General features: G+C 34.7%; 3 protein-coding genes and 1 long non-coding RNA gene across 5 annotated transcripts; all 4 read left to right on the plus strand.

Annotated features, from left to right (window-relative positions):
* Nucleotides 1-1,712: 1,712 nt before the first annotated feature.
* LOC18044098 (cytochrome P450 71B35) lies at nt 1,713-3,576 on the plus strand. Its single transcript, XM_006437989.2, has 2 exons — nt 1,713-2,649; nt 2,763-3,576. Exons 1-2 carry the CDS (start codon nt 1,726-1,728, stop codon nt 3,396-3,398), a joined length of 1,560 nt encoding a protein of 519 aa, XP_006438052.2. The 5' UTR covers nt 1,713-1,725; the 3' UTR covers nt 3,399-3,576.
* Nucleotides 3,577-7,423: 3,847 nt separating this feature from the next.
* LOC112099254 lies at nt 7,424-10,069 on the plus strand. The gene is made up of 2 exons (XR_002906052.1): nt 7,424-7,756; nt 9,718-10,069. It is a non-coding gene; the product is annotated as an uncharacterized LOC112099254 (long non-coding RNA).
* A 1,014-nt stretch (nt 10,070-11,083) lies between these two features.
* LOC18043848 (F-box/kelch-repeat protein At1g67480) lies at nt 11,084-14,682 on the plus strand. 2 transcript variants are annotated; one of them, XM_024185820.1, is made up of 5 exons: nt 11,085-11,486; nt 12,096-12,162; nt 12,261-12,470; nt 12,718-13,130; nt 13,793-14,682. In XM_024185820.1, exons 4-5 carry the CDS (start codon nt 12,814-12,816, stop codon nt 14,418-14,420), a joined length of 945 nt encoding a protein of 314 aa, XP_024041588.1. In that variant the 5' UTR covers nt 11,085-11,486; nt 12,096-12,162; nt 12,261-12,470; nt 12,718-12,813; the 3' UTR covers nt 14,421-14,682. The 2 variants fall into 2 exon arrangements, with proteins under 2 accessions (XP_006438055.1, XP_024041588.1); XM_006437992.2 differs by having other exon boundaries at nt 11,084-11,486; nt 12,261-13,130.
* Nucleotides 14,683-16,124: 1,442 nt separating this feature from the next.
* LOC18043849 (nuclear pore complex protein NUP54) lies at nt 16,125-20,228 on the plus strand. Its single transcript, XM_006437996.2, has 9 exons — nt 16,125-16,583; nt 16,692-16,745; nt 16,851-16,910; nt 17,069-17,179; nt 18,526-18,591; nt 18,669-18,755; nt 19,022-19,123; nt 19,214-19,363; nt 19,656-20,228. The coding sequence occupies exons 1-9, from the start codon at nt 16,251-16,253 to the stop codon at nt 19,770-19,772; spliced, it is 1,080 nt and encodes a 359-aa protein (XP_006438059.1). The 5' UTR covers nt 16,125-16,250; the 3' UTR covers nt 19,773-20,228.
* The last annotated feature ends 3 nt before the right edge of the window (nt 20,229-20,231 follow it).

Consider the following 20,231-nt stretch of genomic DNA (forward strand, 5'->3'; position numbering starts at 1 on the left):
ACAATATAGGTATTTTAGTTTTTTTTTTTTCCAATCCTATTACCAACTATATTTAACTATTATCGAAAGAGTTGAATCGAAAATCACTACTTTTCTTGTTAGTGACCTTGGTTGTATAGAATCAAGTCATTTTTTTCAAAGTCAGAATAGACAACTTTGAAGCTCAGCCGTAAAGATACAAACATGCATGTAAATTTTTTAATCTTACAATTATCTCCAAGCGTACCCACCTTGAATTTCTTTTAAAGATTCTCATTGTTTGAGGTTCATCTGACGTAAAGAAGTAACAATATATGGTGCGATTAGTTTTCTTTCTCAGTAGATAATATTAAATAGTATACACACAATCAACTAGAGAGCCGCCACGTAACCAATGCTAGCTAGGAAGCTACATCGCAGTGACCTTGATAAAATTTATAATAGGGCAAGTGTCTCAATTCTTTATCACCAATTAAATTAATCACAATAGATTAATATCATTTAGCATAGCCTGCTGCTTTCTTTAATCAAACACTTGTTGTTAAAAAATACGGCAGCCGGGCTGCCGACGGAACCGAGGGTGATTGTAATGTTTTTTTTTTCACAAAAAACGTTTCATACAAAATTTATCGAACATGGTGGCAGTCGGTGTGAGTGGGGGCGCTGGCTCTTTTACTATCTTTTATAATCTTTTCCCATAAACGACGACGGGCATCTAATTAATTATATCGAACGCACATGGGTTTGCGCAACCAAACTCACGGATTTTTAACAAGTCCAAGAAATTTTTGCTTTCTTATTATGCGGCATAGACTCGTAATGTGAAAGATAAGACCAGTTTGGCGACAAGTCTAATCAAACACCCTCGTATTTCAAATGTCAAGTTGATTTGACAAGTCTAATCATACAGCCTCGTACTTCAAATGTCAAGTTGATTTGATCAATGCGCATAGAAATTTCCATTTTAATTAAAATATGGTGGGTTGGTGAAAGTATATATGTTCTATTATAAAAGAGTAGTAGTCTTTGTTTTATTTATTTGAGATTTTTAGTTTATATCTCAATCAATGTATTAATAAAATTTTAATATTTTGATTAGAAATCATCAAATTTTTTTATCTCACTCTAATGGAGTCAGAAATTATATACATATATTTTTTTTCCATCTAAATCAGAATGACGTGCATGGTGGAGAATGATATTTTAGTGTTTTATAGCTGAAAATATAAATAAAGAAATCTTGACCCTAAATGCGATTAGAAGCGGTCCGGGTCCGATATACGACGTATATCAAGTTTTTAACTGATTTGTTTTATAACTGAAAGTATAAAATGAGGACATTTCATTGGACCACGGGGATTGCTATGAATTTTCCAGGGTTCGTACAGGAAAAAATACACCGATAGTGGCGTTATTTAAGTTCCCTTTCGAACAAGTTTATACGATTAGTCATTCGGAGAGCCTATGTAGACATTAGGAAGCTACTCTGCAGTGACTGAGAAAGTATTTAATAGGCACGTGTACTAAATTGGCAAGTGTCCAAATTTGATGCAGTGCATGGAAAGTACGCGTGTTTAGTTTTTAACTAGTTTGTCAAGATATTGACCGATCGACCAAGTCATGGAGCTGAAAATGAAATTGACTCTGAAACGTCTCTATCTGCAGCTGGCCAGCCGCTTGGGCTATAAATACTGCAGGGCTAGCTCGTTTGTTTAGCAACTCAGAACCTCGGACTAATAATAGATTATGGCTCTCTTCACAGTGATCATGACCCCGACCATGTGGCTCCCTCTTCTCCTGATTCCTCTACTGCTTATCCTGAAAAACATGAAGAAAAGCCAAAACAAGCAGGAGCAGCAGCTTCCACCAGGGCCTCTTAAGCTTCCCATGTTTGGCAATTTACTCCAACTTGGAGAACTGCCTCACCAATCTCTATGGAAACTGTCCAAAAAGTACGGCCCAGTTATGCACCTCAAACTTGGTCGTATTCCCTATGTTGTAGTCTCCTCTGCAGAGGCAGCAAGAGAGGTCTTGAAAGTTCATGATCTTGATTGTTGCGGCAAAGCACAGTTAACCGGTGTCGGGAAGCTTTCATATAATTATTTGGACGTTGCGTTTGCCCCGTATGGTGATCATTGGAGACAGATGCGGAAGTTGTGTGTTATGGAGCTTTTCAGCCATAAGAGGGTGCAGTCGTTTCATTTCATTAGGGAAGAAGAAGTTGCCTCGCTTGTGAATTCCATCTCTCAAGCATCATCTTCTGCTAGTCCTGTTGATCTTTCTCAGAAGATGTTTGCTCTATCTGGAAGCATACTATTTAGAGTGGCTTTCGGAAAGAGATTTCAAGGGAGTCATTTTGATAATCATAAATTTCATGAATTGATCGCATCAGCAATGGCTGTGGGAGGAGGCTTCACTGCAGAGGAATGTTTCCCGTATGTAGGTTGGATCATTGACTGGTTTACTGGTTACCATGCAAGGATTCAGAGCATTTGGGAGGAATTGGATTCTTTCTTTGAACAGATAATCAAAGACCATCTTATTAAAGCTGAGTCCAAACAAGATCATGAAGACATCATCGATGTCATGCTGCGAATTCAGAGGGAACAAGCTAATTCTGCCGACGGAGGTCACCAAATCACAAAAGATAATATTAAGGCCGTACTCATGGTAACCACTGCACCTTCAATTAATTTCCATTCTTCATCATTGTTTGCAAGTCATTAATTACTAGACTGCATGCAGTCCTAATTGATCTTCTTTATTTTTGCAAATTAAATCAGGATTTATTCTTGGCTGGAGTGGACACCAGTGCAGTGACTGTGACCTGGGCAATGACAGAGATGGCTAGGAATCCAGAAGTGATGAGTAAAGCACAAGATGAAGTCAGAAAATGCATTGGGAATAAAGGAAGCATTACGGAAAGCGATATGGATCAACTTCAATACCTCAAGTTGGTAATCAAAGAGACTCTGAGATTGCACCCACCTGGCCCACTGCTACTTCCAAGACAAACTATCTCCCACTGTAAAGTACTGGGTTATGACATTAATCCTAAAACATTGTTGCAAGTTAACGTTTGGGCAATTGGAAGAGATTCCAAGTATTGGAACAAACCTGAAGAATTCTTTCCGGAAAGGTTCGTCGATAACTCGGTTGATTTTAAGGGGCAAAACTTTGAGTTTTTACCGTTTGGAGGTGGTCGTAGAATTTGTCCTGGGATTCAGATGGGAACATTAACGGTGGAGCTTGCTCTTGCAAATCTCCTGTATCATTTCAACTGGAAATTGCCCAACGGAATGAAGGAAGGAGATTTGAACATGGAGGAATCAACCGGTCAGAGTCTTACGAACTGTAAAAAGACACCTCTCCTCCTTGTGCCCATCAATTACTCCCACCAGCCATCTGAAATAGCATGAGCGAAGTATGCTGTTAGATATTAATTTCTACTTGAAAATTGCCATCCCCATCTGTGTAATTACACAAAATTAGGGGATATCAACCAGGGCATATTTTTTTGTTAGTTTTTTTTTTTTTTTAACGTTTTGTGCATTCCTGTATTGTATTTATTTTTTTACTCATAATAATGAGTGGTAAAGCTCATCATATACCTTAGATTGGTGTATCTTCAATTTTTTTAATTTAATAAAATTCTCTTTTACGAGATTTACGTTGAATCTATTAGTTTTTTTTTTCCTTTTTTTGGGTAAAAATAAAATACGTATATGCTTTTGAAGGTTAAAAAAAAAACTGGAATGACAACAGTGATTAATTTTCACATTCATAATAGTGATGCTTTTCTTATTCCCAACTTATTTCCAAACGCCATCAGCGTTGTCGTTTCGATTTTTCCAAAGTTCAGGTCTTTGGAAATTGGGATGTCTATCACAGTTAAAGATGACAATGGAGTAGGGTGGTGAGGAATGCCTTCCCCATTTTCCATCCCATAAAAATTTCACTTGCATTCCTCGCCCCATCCCTCATAAATTTTGTACGATGGGGATGGAAAATCTCCATATAGAGAATGATTTTCTATTCCTACCGCATTTTTCATTTATTTATTATATAGTAAGTATAGATAAATGATTTAAGTAAATTAAAAATTAGAGACTTTAATCAATACCATATTAAAAAGTATTTAAATTATTTAAAAAATATACAAAAGATTCAAATAATATCTTGAAGTAATAATAAAACTAAAAAATATTTGAAAAGAGTAACACCTTGAGAAAGAAAATAAAACAAACAATATTTTAGGATTGAATAAAAATTATAACGTAGGGTTCTTTTAATTATATCCTACTTATATTATATAAAAAAAAATTTATTAACCAACATTGTAATTGATAAAATAAAAATTATTGAACAAAAATTAAAAAATATTCATATATAACGAGATTGGGGTGGGGGTAGAGTAGGAAGTACAAAACCAAATCTCACTCTATTAAGAATTTTGTGATTATATTTTTCCCATTTCCCACATCATTTCTAAAAAAGTATTTAAAATTTATCACATTTAGGAGAGATCCTATAAGACTCTAAATTCATAGAAGATTTTACCATCCCTAATCACACTGCTTTCGTTTGAATTGTTACTGCACGTGACGTTTTTATGTATGGTAGGTACTGCTAGGAACTGACTAGAAGCTTGAAATAAGCCCATATAGGCTATATTGGGCTTTTAATTTACGGGCTCGAATCTTCTTGCGGTCTTAAATCAATTACTGGGGCTGGGGCGGAACTTGCTCCGTTGGTTTCGCTTCCAAATATGCTGTCTTTAACTCTTTCTTCAATGCATCGCCCCTCCTTCATATTTAATCTCATCTCTAATTCTACTATTGGAAAAAAAAGGTCTCTATCATTGTCCAACCGAGTTTTGGGACCTTAGTGGATTAGCCAAATAAGAGCAGTAATATGAGAATACAAAGAACATAAAAAAATAGCACATAATTATCAAATGATTAAAAAAAATTATAACATAAAATATCTTTATGTTGATGTTATTGTGCTATTTTTTTTGTACAAACATTATTTTTTGCCAAATAATCACCTATTGAATTTTTTTTTTTTTTTAAATTGTTTGGTGAATGAAAAGTGGGAGCACGATTAAATGTTTCTTCCACATAAGATCGTGCTCCCCTCGATATAAAATGTGGGAAAGTAGTAGAAAGTCACCTCAAAGTAAGTCCAGCTCGTACTCACTGGTGACTTCCTTAAGTCACGAAGATGTGAGCAAACAACTTCTCAAGGATGTTCGCGCGGAGATCCTGCAAGGAGAGACTTAAACCCAAGTTAATCCAAAGACTTGTCACAAGTTAAACCACATATCTTCTCTGATGAATCAGGATACGAGCCTAATCCACTAACGGTGATCCCACAATCCAAGCGGCATGACATTCTAACCTTTATAAAAACCTCTAAAAAATTAAACCAAGTAAGTAATCCCTTAATCTACCTAAAAAAACAGTGTTGGGAGTTCTTTCTTTCTTTCTTTTGTTTTTTCCCCCTTATTCTTTTCATTCTTAAAGCCTTCCAATTAAATTAGATGTAATCAAGGCTCAATAACTTAATACAAATTTTTTCAATAAATATAAGGAATTGACTTAAGTATTAGAGGGTTAACGCTGTGAAAATATATGGCGTCCTCTTAATTGTTTACTATGAGCACAATTTTTTTTTTCGGGAGAATTGCTCGTGATTGCAAGTGTTTGCTCTAGTAGGAAGTTTCTAGTTGAGATTGTCTACCCCATCATTACAAATTCTATGGACGTGTTTAATTTTCAGGCATGGTAGGAAAACTCTGGTACTCTCCAACTCTCGTTGAATAATTCTAATTGGCATTGAGAAGGATAAACATGCCTCCTCATTCAACATGCATGCTGACTCAAGACCTACCTGATACTAATATTTATAATCCTGCTCGAACTCCCCCAGCCTCTCTGAGGATGAAGGAGTGGAAATCTTTGCAAGAAGGATGACTCTCGAAGGTTTGGTCTTTATTCAATTGGTGGGACTAATGAGCTATGGATATCGTCGGTGCGTTGCCTAAGAATATTATTAATCACGTTGACTTGTTTATCTTACGTAACCGTAAACTGCATCAGTTTTTTTTTTTTTTTTTTGAGACTGATTAATCATCAGATTACTGCATTACACAGATATTTACAACAACTGCTTATTGTAGCAGAGGTATTACACTGATATTTACAATCAGATATACATGATTGGGACTTACATTATTACAATGAATTCTATGAAGTACATGCCCAATACAAATAATCCCTCACAGGAGAGGATGTCCATACTCCACTTGCATTTCGCAAGGGAGAAGGATATAAAAAACATTTAGCCCCCACAATGCATCAGTTTTAAAACCTGTATACATAGTTGCTTCATTAAGCAATATTTATGCAGATAAATAATACAGTTTTGGGTAATAGAACCCTCCTGCAACACCAAGGGTCGTTAAATCATAATTTAGCCAATGGCCCTAACAATCTTCGGGAAATAAAAATAGATTTTTGACCAACCAATTTTAACATCTCAACACTGACATATCATCATTATCTATTTGAGATGATATTGTTGTTATAATTATTAATATAAATTGAATGTCAAATGATATGTTATAGATTGGAACCTTTATGATAAACTGAAGGCACACATCAGAAAATTCTTTGCTTGAAATAAGGCATGGTCAGCAGACGGCAATAAAATCGAGTATTTGTTTCATAGTTATCAATACCAAGTACTAAGATAAAAATTGATCTTTCCTATATATATATATATATATATATATATATATATATATATATATATATATTTTAAGAAACACTTATCCGTCTTTATTACAATCCGATAAGGTCTATTAACATTTATAAATAAGATATATTGGTACTAATTTATATCGATTCTATTATCCTATAGTCTAAATTTCTATCTTTATAATTTATAATTTTTTTTGGTCTACCAATATTTGCGGAAGAGATATAAATTTGTGTCTAATTAAAAGAAATGGATCCTCTTTATCTTGGGAGTCAAACATTAACTCTCAAAAGTTGAGGGTGCACGCTATCGCCTGTAGGCACTAACCTAGAAGCGCAGTAGCTGTCTTTCATATCTTTCAAATTTCTTCTCGTTAATCAAATTGACTGACTATTGATTAGATCATTTTTACAGGGCACTATTGATTAGATCATTTTTACAAGGAAAATAGGTAAGTTAACAACGTCTTTGAAGCCCAATTGTATCGATAAAATTAGTATAATATTGTCTTAAATTTTTTTTTTAAATTTTTAATCTTCCGAGTCTCCAAGCATCGAGCATACTCTTCTTGAATTAATTTTTCAACGACTCTTCATTGCTTGGGGCTCATACATAAAGAAACATTAAATAAGGACGGTGCATCTTCCCCCTACCCACCCTTTCTGAAGCGATAAGACTCATTACAAATCATCTGGAGAGCATCTGAATGTAACCAATAGGAAGCTACGTCGATCGCAGAGACCCTAAAATTAACTATTTAAATATAGGGCAAGGAACCCAAATTTGACGAAGGTGCATGTCAGTGCTGTATCATGAGGACAGGCTATATATTTATGATTTAGCTCAACATATTCTCCAGCGATTTTATTACAAGACATTGTCTGCCACTTTCTTCGTGTCAAGGTCGAACAGCTGCTAGCATATAATATTAGCCTTAGAGAGAATCGAGTGCGCATATAATATTTTCTCTCTCTCAAGACGCAATAGTTTACCTACAAAATCATTGAAAATGGTAGGTGAATGGGCCGGGCGCTCTCCCTTTTTCTATTTTTTCATTCTTCCTTTCCCTTAAACGACGCGGGCATCAAATTATACCAAACACCAAATTGCTCTGTAATCAAATTGATAGATTTTAGTGAGTCCTAGCCATTTTAGTTTTGCTATTTACATATTATTGTCTTTGTGTCGTAGCATAGAGATAAGGGTAGTACGTAAAAACAACTCCAATCACTAGCCCAAGTTTCTCAAATGTCAAGTTAGTTTGATGAATGTAGAATTCTTGGATTTCGTTGGTTGATGAACTTAAATTTTCTTGTAAGATGGTCATTTTCATGTGTTTAAAATAATTTTTTTTTTTTTTTTGAGAATAAAGTAGATCTTTCATTTAAATGAAGCCATCAAACAAGCACAAAACATCGGCTGGGAATTCATCCCGCCAGATGACAGAACCTGAGCTTTTTAAAGCTCTTTTGGCTAGAGAGTGAGCACTAGTATTACATTGTCTTAGAACATGCTGGAAATCTATCGATTGGAAGTCTTGCCTGCTGCTTTGAATTTCTGCTATCGTCCACCATATCTCTGTTTTGTTGCTGACTTTGTTGTTGGCTAAGTCAGCCACCATGCTGCAATCAGTAAGATTAAAATAATTTTTAATCTTACTCTTTATCTTGTTTTTGACGTCCGTGGAGGAAAATGGCTAGTCCATCGTGTCTGAAATGAGGACAACTCATCGGTTCACAGGCACTGCTATTATCTGGTTTACAAAATCGAGCGCGGGGACCAAAATGATTCAGCCCATGCACGTGCTTCTTTTTTCTTGAAAGCAGACCCGACCCAACGCAACCAAACAAAAAACAAAATAAAAGCCTGCCGGGCAGTCTAATCAACATATATTATTTATCTTCCTAACATTTTTATAATGACCAAAAATCCTTCTGACAATATAAATTTATAATATTATTTTTATTTTTAATTATTCTTTTATTTATATTTATTATAAATTAAATAAATTACATAAATAAAAACTAAATAAAAAAATTAAGTATTAAAAACAAAAAATATATATTTTGATATGAGTAAAAAAATTATTAATAATTTTTTTTCTTTTAATTATTTATTTTGTGAACATTTTCTTATAATAAATATTTTGTAATATTTTAAAATTAAATGTAAAAAGTATAGGTAAAATATTTTAATATTTATCTTATAATAAATTTTTATTTGGCATTCAAATTTTCTTATAATAATTTTTTTATCATTTTATAATAATTTTCTTATATATTTATTATAAGAAAATTTTCACAAAATAAATAAGTACAAGAAAAAAAATTCATTATTAATTTTTTTACTCATATCAAAATATATATTTCTTATTTTTAATACTTATTTTTTTATTTAGTTTCTATTAGTGTGATTTATTTAATTTATAATAAATATAAATAAAAAATTAGTTAAAAATAAGGATAATATCGTAAATTTATACTATCATAAGAGTTTTTGGCCATTATAAAATCAGCCGAGAGAAAAATAATATATATTGATTACTTAAAAAAAATAGCAATCTCCCTATCTATATATATATATATATATATATATATATATATATATATATATATATATATATATATATATTTCCCATACCTCCGCGTCGGACCCACAAAGATCCTATGTCCCATATCCGCCGTTATCTTCGTCCCGACTCCACGTCCCGCGATTGAATCAATACATCGCCCCACCATCAAAACACAAAGATGAAACGTAACATCTTACAGCGAAAGATGAAAGCCCAGATCTTATCATCTTCAAAAAGTGCCCCCAAATCTCGATGGCATTTACGATAATGCCACGTCTGTTATCTATGATGCATCATTTATTGAATTCAGCTCAAGAATTGTTGCTTGTTTCATCGCAATTCATGGCCATGTTTTTGCCAAAGCTAACGTCTCTATTTGTTGGTTCATCTTGTTATGGCAGGTAGCCACGCGTACGCATACAGGTCCTACGATCGAACAAATCCAACGTCCCGTATCGGAGGATTGACCCTTGACCAGACACGTGGATGATGTTGATATGTGTTTGACGTGTAACAATGCAGCCTCCACTAGAATTTACCTCCAATCAGTCGCTTAAATTTGACTCTTTTGATTCGGTGCACCACTGACTTTCTTGTGGCGTATGAGGCTTCAATCTTCATGGAGCTTGAACAAGTCACCTGTCCATGTCATTTAACTCGATAATCTTTTAGTGTCTTCTTGCTATTTTTGTTATTTCGAGATTCGAGAGCTAGTGTGTTTACTGCCATCAATTCCATATCTAATTTTGTTCATTTAGAATTTTCTTTTTTGGGTCAATAACTAACTTTGGTAAGGTTATAAAAATGAAATAACTCATAAATGATGGACTTTGAAATATCACAAAATATTTAAGAACAGACAGAAATTGAGTGGATCTTAAAATCGAAATTAAAGATAAAAAAAAGTCAATAATAGATTAAAAGAAGAAGAAGATAAGAATGCCCACAAAATGCTAAAATCTTGTAATATAGTTATGAAGGAGAATCCAATAATAATATGAGTAATAATATAATCATAAATTCTTATATAAATTTATTTTGTATAAATTAATGTGGTATAAAAAAATTAGTCAAATTAAATATCTCTTGATCTATATAATTTATTTTTATTATTTTGTGTTTTCATTCAATAAATAAATTAATATCAAATCAATTTGTACAAAATAAATTTGTACAAAAATTTGTGACTGTACCATTATTATAATAATAATATTATATTGACAAGTGTGCATTGAAATTGAAACTATAACACTTAAAGAAAAAATAAATAAAATTGTAAAATTCCTAATTACATAAAATGTAATTTCACAATAAGGAAGTCACTTCTTTTAATAAATGAAAACACGTAACAACTAGCGCGTAAGTTAGTTAACAATAAAAGAGTTTCCATTTTAGCCATAAGTTGACTTTGAATACATAATCTATTTTAAATAATTTTTTCTTCAATTAATGGAAATAAATCCAACTTTAAATAAAGCTAACATCCATTTTGAATTATTTAGCTGAGAAAGTGACACGGGGATCATTTATTAGGCAACCCTAGCTTAAACCTAAAAAAAGGGTGTACGATATGATGAATTGACATCAGTTTGATCTGCCAATCATACCAACCAAAGGTAGCATACAATTAGACTAAACGCAACGTCTTGAAATCTTAGCCAGTAACAAAAGAAAAGAATAAACAAAAGAAGCACCGGGCCCATCTCTTGGACGGTCCCGCATTTTATTTAAATAATCAGCGGTTATCAAACGAACATCATGAATTCAAAATATTTTCCGAGCAAATACACAATACGATCTCCCGCAAGTCCGATTTAGAGTTTAGACAAAGCAATAAAGAATAATAATAATAATAAAAATGGCGGGGCACTGTCGCGATGCCCTTCTATTCACGGGAATAAAGGGGAACAGAAATGGAGAAACAAGTACACGTCGCTTCACTGTGAGGAATATCTAATCTAAAAGATTGACGTGGTCGCGCTCTGTCAGTTCTATCCTGAATTTGCATTGCTTCGCTTTATCTTATGTCGCTCCCATTTTATTCGGTCTTCTCTTCTTTATAAAATCTAAACACAGCAAAGGCACAGCCTTCTTTCTCTCATCCTATCTCACTCACCCACCCCAATTTATAACCCCTTCGCATTTGTCGCCTCAAACCTCCTATATTCTGGTAATTCTCGACTCGTTATCCTTCATTTTTGCTTGTCTGGTTTTCAGATCTCTCGATGGATAGCTCGATAGGTGTTTGCTTTAGATTCTATCTTTTTTTGGTTACAGACATTATTTGCATAGTTCTTGAATTTAAGATACCCTTATGCTTTGTTAGTTGTTATGCCAACGCAAAATTTGTCAAACTTTCTACTTTCTATGCATAAGTGGGAGGTTTAAATCTGTTTATTGAATCATGTATTGATTTCAGATCTGTTCATTGAATTTCTACGAGGTACTGTGTCTGCGTTTATGGCTTTCTTGTTTTATTCTCTTGCTCTCTTCGTTTATTGATGCTGAATTTATATAGCTTATATAATGAAATAAAATGATAGGTTTGTTTCACTGTTTTTGTATGTCATTTTAGTGTTTAGTGCGTAGATGGTGTTTTAAGGTGCCGGTATATGATATCTATAATCAAATTTATTTCTTCGAGGAAATTTGAATCTGTTGGAGGAATTGCTTTTATGTTGAGACCAAGATGATTGTTTTTTTTTTTCTATTGCTTTGAAAATCAAATTTTTGGGTAGAAATTGAATTGTCATTTCTTTCTGTTATGCAACTAATTCAGAAACTTGGCCGCATTGAAATGGAGGTCAAAGGAGGCTAGTGTTTGCTAAGTTCTATGGCCTTGACTGGTATGAATACGGTTTTTGTTTTTCCTATTTACCACCTGATATTTTTTATATCTACTAACTTTTGTGGATTGGCTGCTACTTGTGATGATTTTCTACAGGTATCTGGCAAATGTGTGGCAGGAGAGACAGTGTTAAGGGACTGAAAAATACTCTGCATAGAACGATAGGAAGAAACTACTTCAAAACAAAAATTTCTGTCATGGAGTGTGCGTCAGACTGGACAAAACACAGAAAATCCTTGGCTTTTACTGGACATGTGATTCGTTCCACTACATCTTCTATGCCTTGGTCTTGTGAAATTATTATAGGTGATGGGTTTCATGAATTTCTTTAATCAATTGCCTGCCGTTGCAAAAACATAGATAGATTTGTTGGAAGATATAAACAATTTTAAGAATCATCAGCATTTTCTTGTTTGCTTGTCTTGAAAAATTGGAAATGCCTGGTGTTGTAAGTGGGAAGAAGAGAATTACAGAAGCAAATATGTGTTTCTCAACATTGACTGAGCTAGATAAATTAACTCATTCAAAAAGCAATCCACTTTTAACCTCTCAGGTTGCTTTTGATCTTGACAGCCCCCTGTTACCGGGGCTACCAGATGATGTGGCTAAATGTATCCTTGCACTTGTTCCCCGTTCCAATTTCCCAGCTATGGGCGCTGTCTGCAAGAAATGGAGGTCATTTATACGAAGCAAAGAATTCATCACTGTCCGAAAATTACTTGGGTTGTTAGAGGAATGGCTTTGTATCTTAACTATGGATCCTGAAGGAAAGCAAAGCCAGTGGGAGGTGTTGGATTGTTTTGGGAACCGACATCGCCTTCTTCCACTTATGCCTGGTCCTGTGAAGGCTGGGTTTGGGGTGGTTGTGATTAATGGAAAACTTGTTGTCATGGCTGGCTATTCAGTGATTGACGGGACTGCCTCTGCCTCAGCAGATGTTTATCAATATGATTCTTGCCTAAACAGGTTTGGTTCTGTTGCATTTTATTAACTAGCTTTTGAATTCTAATGTAGTTCTGTGCCTTTTTTTTTTTTTTTGATCTCTAGTATTCAGGACTAGAAATTTTGATCAGCTATCAAATCATTTGTAGCTTCATGTTTAAAAACTAAGGCTAGTAGATCCTAAGAAATGTAGTCTGTTTGATCACAATGATGCTTTAGGCAATGGAAACTTATGATGTGTTTCAGTAGTTACAGTTGTTAATAATATGGTGCACTGCTATGATAGAAAGTGGAATGGGACAGATGATCCCACGGGGGACATCCTAACCCTAGAATCTGATTAGGAAAGAAGTGAAGTTAGCCTGGACTTCATACACCTTATCTGAAAGCGTACAAAACTTGAACTTTACATTTAATCAACCTGGACTGGTTGTGCTCTGTCGGTAACGAAATCAATTTAATGAATATTTAATTATTTGAAAACATTACCGGGTTCTACAGTATTCACTTCCTTGATTGTAGACACCAAACAAGCCAACAAAAAATAATATTGGAAGCAAACCAAAAAGGTATGGCTTGTGTTTGTCTGTTCCCAAGTTGTTCAACGCTTCCAACCTTGTTATTCTTGAAAGTTGAATTGCTTTGTGTTTCCTGTTTGCATTACAACGTGCAATATGTAATTTCAGTTGGAGCAAATTGGCAAACATGAACGTAGCCCGTTATGACTTTGCTTGTGCGGAGGTGAATGGCAAAATTTATGCTGTTGGAGGCTATGGAATGGACGGAGAGAGTCTCTCCAGTGCTGAGGTTTATGATCCTGATACTGATAAGTGGAATTTGATTGAGAGTCTTCGTCGACCTCGGTGGGGTTGTTTTGCTTGCAGCTTTGATGGAAAACTTTACGTCATGGGTGGGAGGTCGAGCTTCACCATTGGAAATTCAAAATTTGTTGATGTGTACAATCCTGAGAGGCACACCTGGTGTCAGATGAAGAATGGTTGTGTAATGGTCACTGCTCATGCTGTGGTTGGGAAGAAGCTCTTCTGTATGGAATGGAAGAACCAGAGGAAACTGACCATATTCGATCCAGAGGACAATTCATGGAAGATGGTGCCAGTTCCCTTGACTGGTAGCTCATCCATTGGATTCCGATTTGGGATATTGGACGGAAAACTTTTACTTTTCTCGCTAGAAGAAGAACCAAGTTATAGCACATTGTTGTATGATCCAAATGCGGCCTCTGGCTCTGAATGGCAGACCTCCAAGATAAAGCCTTCGGGCTTGTGCTTGTGCAGTGTGACAATCAAAGCATGAACAAAAAGTTGCATTGCCCGCCAGCCAGCCAGTTGAAGAACCTTCTCTTCATTGGATAATATTATTGATTGACCACTCTGTTTGATGATCTTTTATAACTCTACTTAATCTCTGCATTTGACATTAATTTTCTTTTGTATTTTGATTGGCGGTGCTCACCTGCATTTCTTTCTTGATGCTGTAGACAGATGGCAATGTAACAAAGCTTGATGGTACATAGTCATCATTGCATTATGTATCAGTAAGAACGTATAATTATGTATAATTATGTTTAACAGGAGTTGCGGGAATTCCTCAGTGAAAAAAGAAACGGCAATGGATGGAGTTCAAATTTTCCTTTTCTAAATAAGTTGAAACTTTTGGGTTTAGATTGTGTGCTTAGATTACCTTAAATCAGGAGGTTTGTTTTAAGAAGTAACTTTAGAGTGAAATATGTGTTGAAGACGTGACCTGAGTGTAGGAGGCTGGATCTTCAAGCCACGAGAGTACGAATGTAAACACAAAAGTTGATTTCACCGTCTCTTGTAAATTTGCATGTGAAAAGTTAATCGAAGCTGTTTTCAAAATGCCAACTGGATGTACATTTTCACAATTTAGAACTACAAACACAATCAACTTTCTTTTACTATAATATCAGCATATTTCTAACATTTTTAACTACTAAATGTGCTAAAAGTAGAGTCCAATTCAAGACCGAATTTAAATTAGAGCGATCACTAATTTTTGTCACGTAATATTTAACCCAATTCTTAATATTTATCATTTTGACTACTTGTGTTTACTTTCTGGAGTGGGAGTGTGGAGTGTGGATTCCTCCCACTCCAGTATTTACTTAACATTTGTAAGGGGGGAGTGAGATTCCCACTCTGTGGATCCCACCTAATTTTGGAGTGGGAAATGGGATTCCCACTCCCATGGGGAGAGGTGGGAGTGGGAATCCACTCTCCCCTCTTCCCTTTTTACCCTCATAATTAAAATAAATATATAATATTTAATAAAATAAATAATATCATATTTATTAAAAATAATAATTATAAACATATTTATTTTATAAAATTTAATAAAATAAAAATAAATAAATATTATATTCATTTAAATAATAATATTATATTATTTTATAAATTAAATTAATTAAAATAATAATATTAAACATTAATTTTAATAAATATTAATTCATTATTTAATTAATAATAATAAATATTTTATTTTAGAAAATATTAATTTTGTACTATATTATCAATAATAATGTTTTATTTGTGTTGCTATCATTAATAATTTTTATTCACATAATTTAAATTAAAATTAATTAAAAAAATTATGATTTACATAATTAAGAATATTAATAATAATTATTAATTTACAAATATAATAAAAATTTATTTTATTTTTTAAATATATTTTTTATTAATTTTTTAATTATAAATTATAATTATTAAAATAAGAATAAAATTATAATTTAAAATATTTACTCTCAATTCAAGACAATGGAAACACATAAATTAGATTCTGATTTCAATTATATTTTCTCATTCCAATATAAATAAATAACCTACTCTCACTCTCATTTCACACTCCCAATTCTAAAATTCACACTTTCTAAATTTCTCACTTCAATTCAAAATGTAAAGTTGTAAACGCTAACTAAATGTCCTTATCTGCTTACTCGAAACTTAAGTATCACCATCGGTGGCGGGCCCGCTAATTCAAAAAATCGATTGGCGAAAACATAGTCAGAAAGAGACCCGAACCCTGTCAAAATAAAATGGCAGCTCCTGCCTATAAAGGCTATCACTCCCCGCTCTGAACTTTTCATCAAACACATAACAGACAATGTTTGGAGCTCAAGCTTCAGCTCCAGCCTTCGGCACGCCGTCTTCCACGCCGGCGTTCGGCACGCCTTCTTCCACGCCGGCGTTCGGCACTCCTTCGACGTCGTCGTTTGGCTCCTCTCTTTTCTCCACTCCGTTCTCTTCTCAACCTCAACAGCAACAGCAACAACAACAGATGACACCGTTTCAGCAGCCAGCAACTGGATTCACTGGATTCGGGTTTCAGGCACCGTCGGCCGCGCCGCAGCTGAGTCCTTTTCCCAATGCTCAATTGACCACTCAGATGGCTCCTGTGGCCCCGCTGCAATTCTCTCTTGCCGAGCGCGACATTCAAGTTCGTTGATTCTTCTTTTTGTTAATATGTTTGCTAGAACTTAAACCTAAACTTAGGTTTGCGATTTTAGTTTTATAATATGCTTTATTGTGATGTAATTTATTTTAGGCGATTGTTGATGCTTACAAGGAAGAGCCTACAAACCCTAAGTATGCTTTTAAGGTCCGTTTCTGTTATGCTTTTTTCGTCAATGTTTTCTAGCAGTGAGAACTTTATTCATTAGAAAAATTGAGATTTCTGTGTTCACTTAATGTGTTAATTTTGCAGCATTTGTTGTTCAGTGTTACTGAACCACAGTTTAGGGTTAAGCCACCTGGTGTTTCAGATGTGAGTTTGTTCTTTCCTTCATTGGGAATTTCTTTTTTGATTCTTGCTTGTGTGAGTGCTGTTATTTCTCTTTGAAGCCTGTGGTGTTATTTTCAATTATAATTGTAATTATTATTATTTTGAGTTTGCTAAGCGTGGAGGTTAGTTTGCTTTGGTAGATCATGTGGGCAGAGGCTATGGGGAAGTTGGAGGGGATGGATAGTACTGACCGGGAACGCTTGTGGCCTCAACTTGTTCAGGGTTTCAAAGATCTTTCGAATCGCCTGAAGGTACCTGTTGTATATTTCAGGCATGTAGCATTTTGGTTAGAAATACATGTGCATTCTTTTGTGTGTTGTTTTCATGTCGATGGATAAATTATTGGAGCTGTACTAGAAATTATGTCATATTGAGAACTTGATTGTTCATCATTTGGTTTTCTGTTCATTACACTAAATGAGAAATGGTTAACATGATTTTCCTAGAAAACAACGGATCTGATTTATTTTGACTGGCTTTACCAAGGGCAACACTTGTATGCAGTTTTGCACATTTGAAATGCCAAAACATTGTAGATTTCAAACAATAACATGGAAGCTTGAGAGAGTGACTGGCATGAGTCTGTGTATCATAGAAAAATGAGGACCTTTAGTTGAATTATTGATGAGGAGATTGACTATAGAGTTATTTCATTAGTCTGACAAATTATTGAAAAACAAAATGAGGAACTTTAGTTGAATTATTGATCAGGAGATTGGCTATGGAGATATTTCATTAGTCTGACAAATTATTGAAAAACCAAATGAGGAACTTTAGTTGAATTATTGATCTGGAGATTGACTTTGATGATATTTCTTTGGCCTGACAAATTATTGAAGAACTTACCCAAAAAAAAAAAAAAAATCCTTCAAATATCATTAGTGGTAAAGAAATTGAATCTCAGAGATGAGACCAAAGTAAGGAACAGGGTCTCATGGGATAATTGCTTTATTTTAAATACAAAGAAGTGTCTAATAGATCAACTTGTGGGATCATTAACATATAGGATAGACTTATAGCTTGATTGAGAAGGAGGCCATCGTCCCATCAGCTAAATCTAGAAACTTGAAGGTTTAATACCATCACCTTTTTCATTAGTCGAGGTTCCATGCCATTGCCGAAGAGAATATTGAAGTTGAGATATACAGCTGAGAGATGCTTTTGTTGTTGGGTAACCGAGGTGTAGAGATCGACTGGTTAAGTTTGAGGAAACAGTTTTATAAGCTATCGGGTAATATGCTTCATTAGCAATGTTCAGATTAAATGTTCAAGTGAAAGTGTCGTCAACATTGATGGCAATTTAATATTTTGGCTCAAGCATAGCAATTGCCTCCTACAGTCCTATGGGTTTGCTCAGAAGAAAAGATAATTATGAGGTGCATACAACCCCAAGGTAGGATACATCTAACATGTTTGGCCATTGTGTTATTTCTATGATTTGTACTCTCTAAGGAAAACAGGGTGTCCAATATAGTTGCGTGCATGTAACTCGAGGCCTGATTGTTTGAGGATTATGCGCTTGCTTCTTTCAATGATTGTACTTTGTTTATGGCTGTTGGTTATTGATTCTGACATTGTAATATTTGGATTAATGCAGCTCCAAGATGAAGTCATTCTTTCAGATGCTGAGAGATTAAGAATTACTCAGAGCAATGTGAAAATGGTATTCTATTCTTCTGTCTGTCTCTCGTCATGGATCATAAGTTTGAAATATGCTTCATATTTAATAACCTTTTGCAGCTTCAAAGGCATTTTCAAGCTGAAACTCTGCCTTGGATTGAAAGAATGAGAGTAAAAGAGCAAAGTCTTCAAAGGCGTCTTTTAAGGGTAGGAACAGTCCTTTACAAATCTCAATACCTCCCTGAGTGTCTTTATTACTGTTTAAGCATGAAATCTCCTTCCACTTCCCTGCCCTCCCTCCCTCATGCCTCTTCCCTTTTTCTTTTCCCTGATTGGGTTGATCTGTCCAGTTTCCTTCTATCAATGTGGACCTAGCAGCATCTGCTAGGAGACTCTATCATTTTATGTGAATAGGTTGTGAACTTAGTTCTAGACTAGTCAGTATGACCTTTATTGTGTTGATCTGCCTGTAGGTGATGAGAATTGTTGAAGCATTGGAGAGCAAGGGATGCCGATTGCCCTTAATGAAAGGGGAAGTTGAATTGGCTGAGAAGTTAGCTTCAATAACAAGACAGGTTGGTCTTACGCATCCATGATCTTCTTTCTATGCTTCCTCTCTGGGTCTATTTCCAGGATATGGTACTGATGACTAGAAATGATACCAGCTGAAAGGATCTGGTGCAGAACTTTCTAGGAGGGTTCAAAACTTGCTCACTGTATCTCGTGTTCAAGCAAATTCCATTGGTGCTGGTGGTTCTATTTGTCTTCCAGGATCAACCAAAATACACGAACAGAGTCTTGCTGATATGCAGGAGGTAGGAACAAACAATAACGTGTCCCTTACCACTCGTTACAATAGATTTTGCAAATTTGACTTAAAAAGTGTTATTTTCTCAAAAATTATTCTAATGGTTCATCTTTTAAATTTCTTCGATCCACTATATTATTTGATTTGTTACATTTGGTTAGACTGCAATTATGTTTGCAATTTGTAATGTTTATGGAAACCATGGGTTTTGGGATAGCCGGACACGGTATAGTCTTCTTGTGTGTTGGTGGTGTCTCAATACATTCAAGTGAAATTAAGGTTCCTTCGTGTGCATACAGGTATTACAACAGCAGACAGAGGCTATTGCAAGGCTTGGCAATGTGTTGAAGCGAGATATTAGGGATATGGAAATAATAATGGCTGAGGACTCGCAGATGACGGAAGATGTGAGCTGAAAAAGTGGAATGTACGGGAGTAATTAATGCCTCATCTACGATGATTCTTTGATGTATTTCTGTATTTTGCAGCTGCATCAATTGGGACATCAACTTCTGCTGCTAGCTTAGAATTCCTGGCCCCAACTAGAGTTTTAGTGTGAACTAGGCGACTAGGTGAATTTAATTAACCTCAAAGTACTCAGCAAAATGCAAAGGCCGCTTCCCCATCTCTCTCTCTTTCTTCTGATGAAGGGTAATGGGGTTGTTAATCCCAAGGTCACGCGAGTTGTGAATAACAGATTGAAACATGATATGAGGTCTGAATGATATACTCTTTTAGGGATGTACTATTGGCTGCGTAGTACATCGATTATGGGCATTACTTGGGAAATTCTGTATTTTATAGGATCATGAATCCTAAATTTTTCCTCGAGTGTTAAACTAGAAATGCATCAGGATTTAGCATTTGATTTTCCA

Source organism: Citrus clementina, unplaced genomic scaffold (assembly GCF_000493195.1).
Source record: "Citrus clementina cultivar Clemenules unplaced genomic scaffold, Citrus_clementina_v1.0 scaffold_4, whole genome shotgun sequence".
Lineage (NCBI taxonomy): Eukaryota > Viridiplantae > Streptophyta > Magnoliopsida > Sapindales > Rutaceae > Citrus > Citrus x clementina.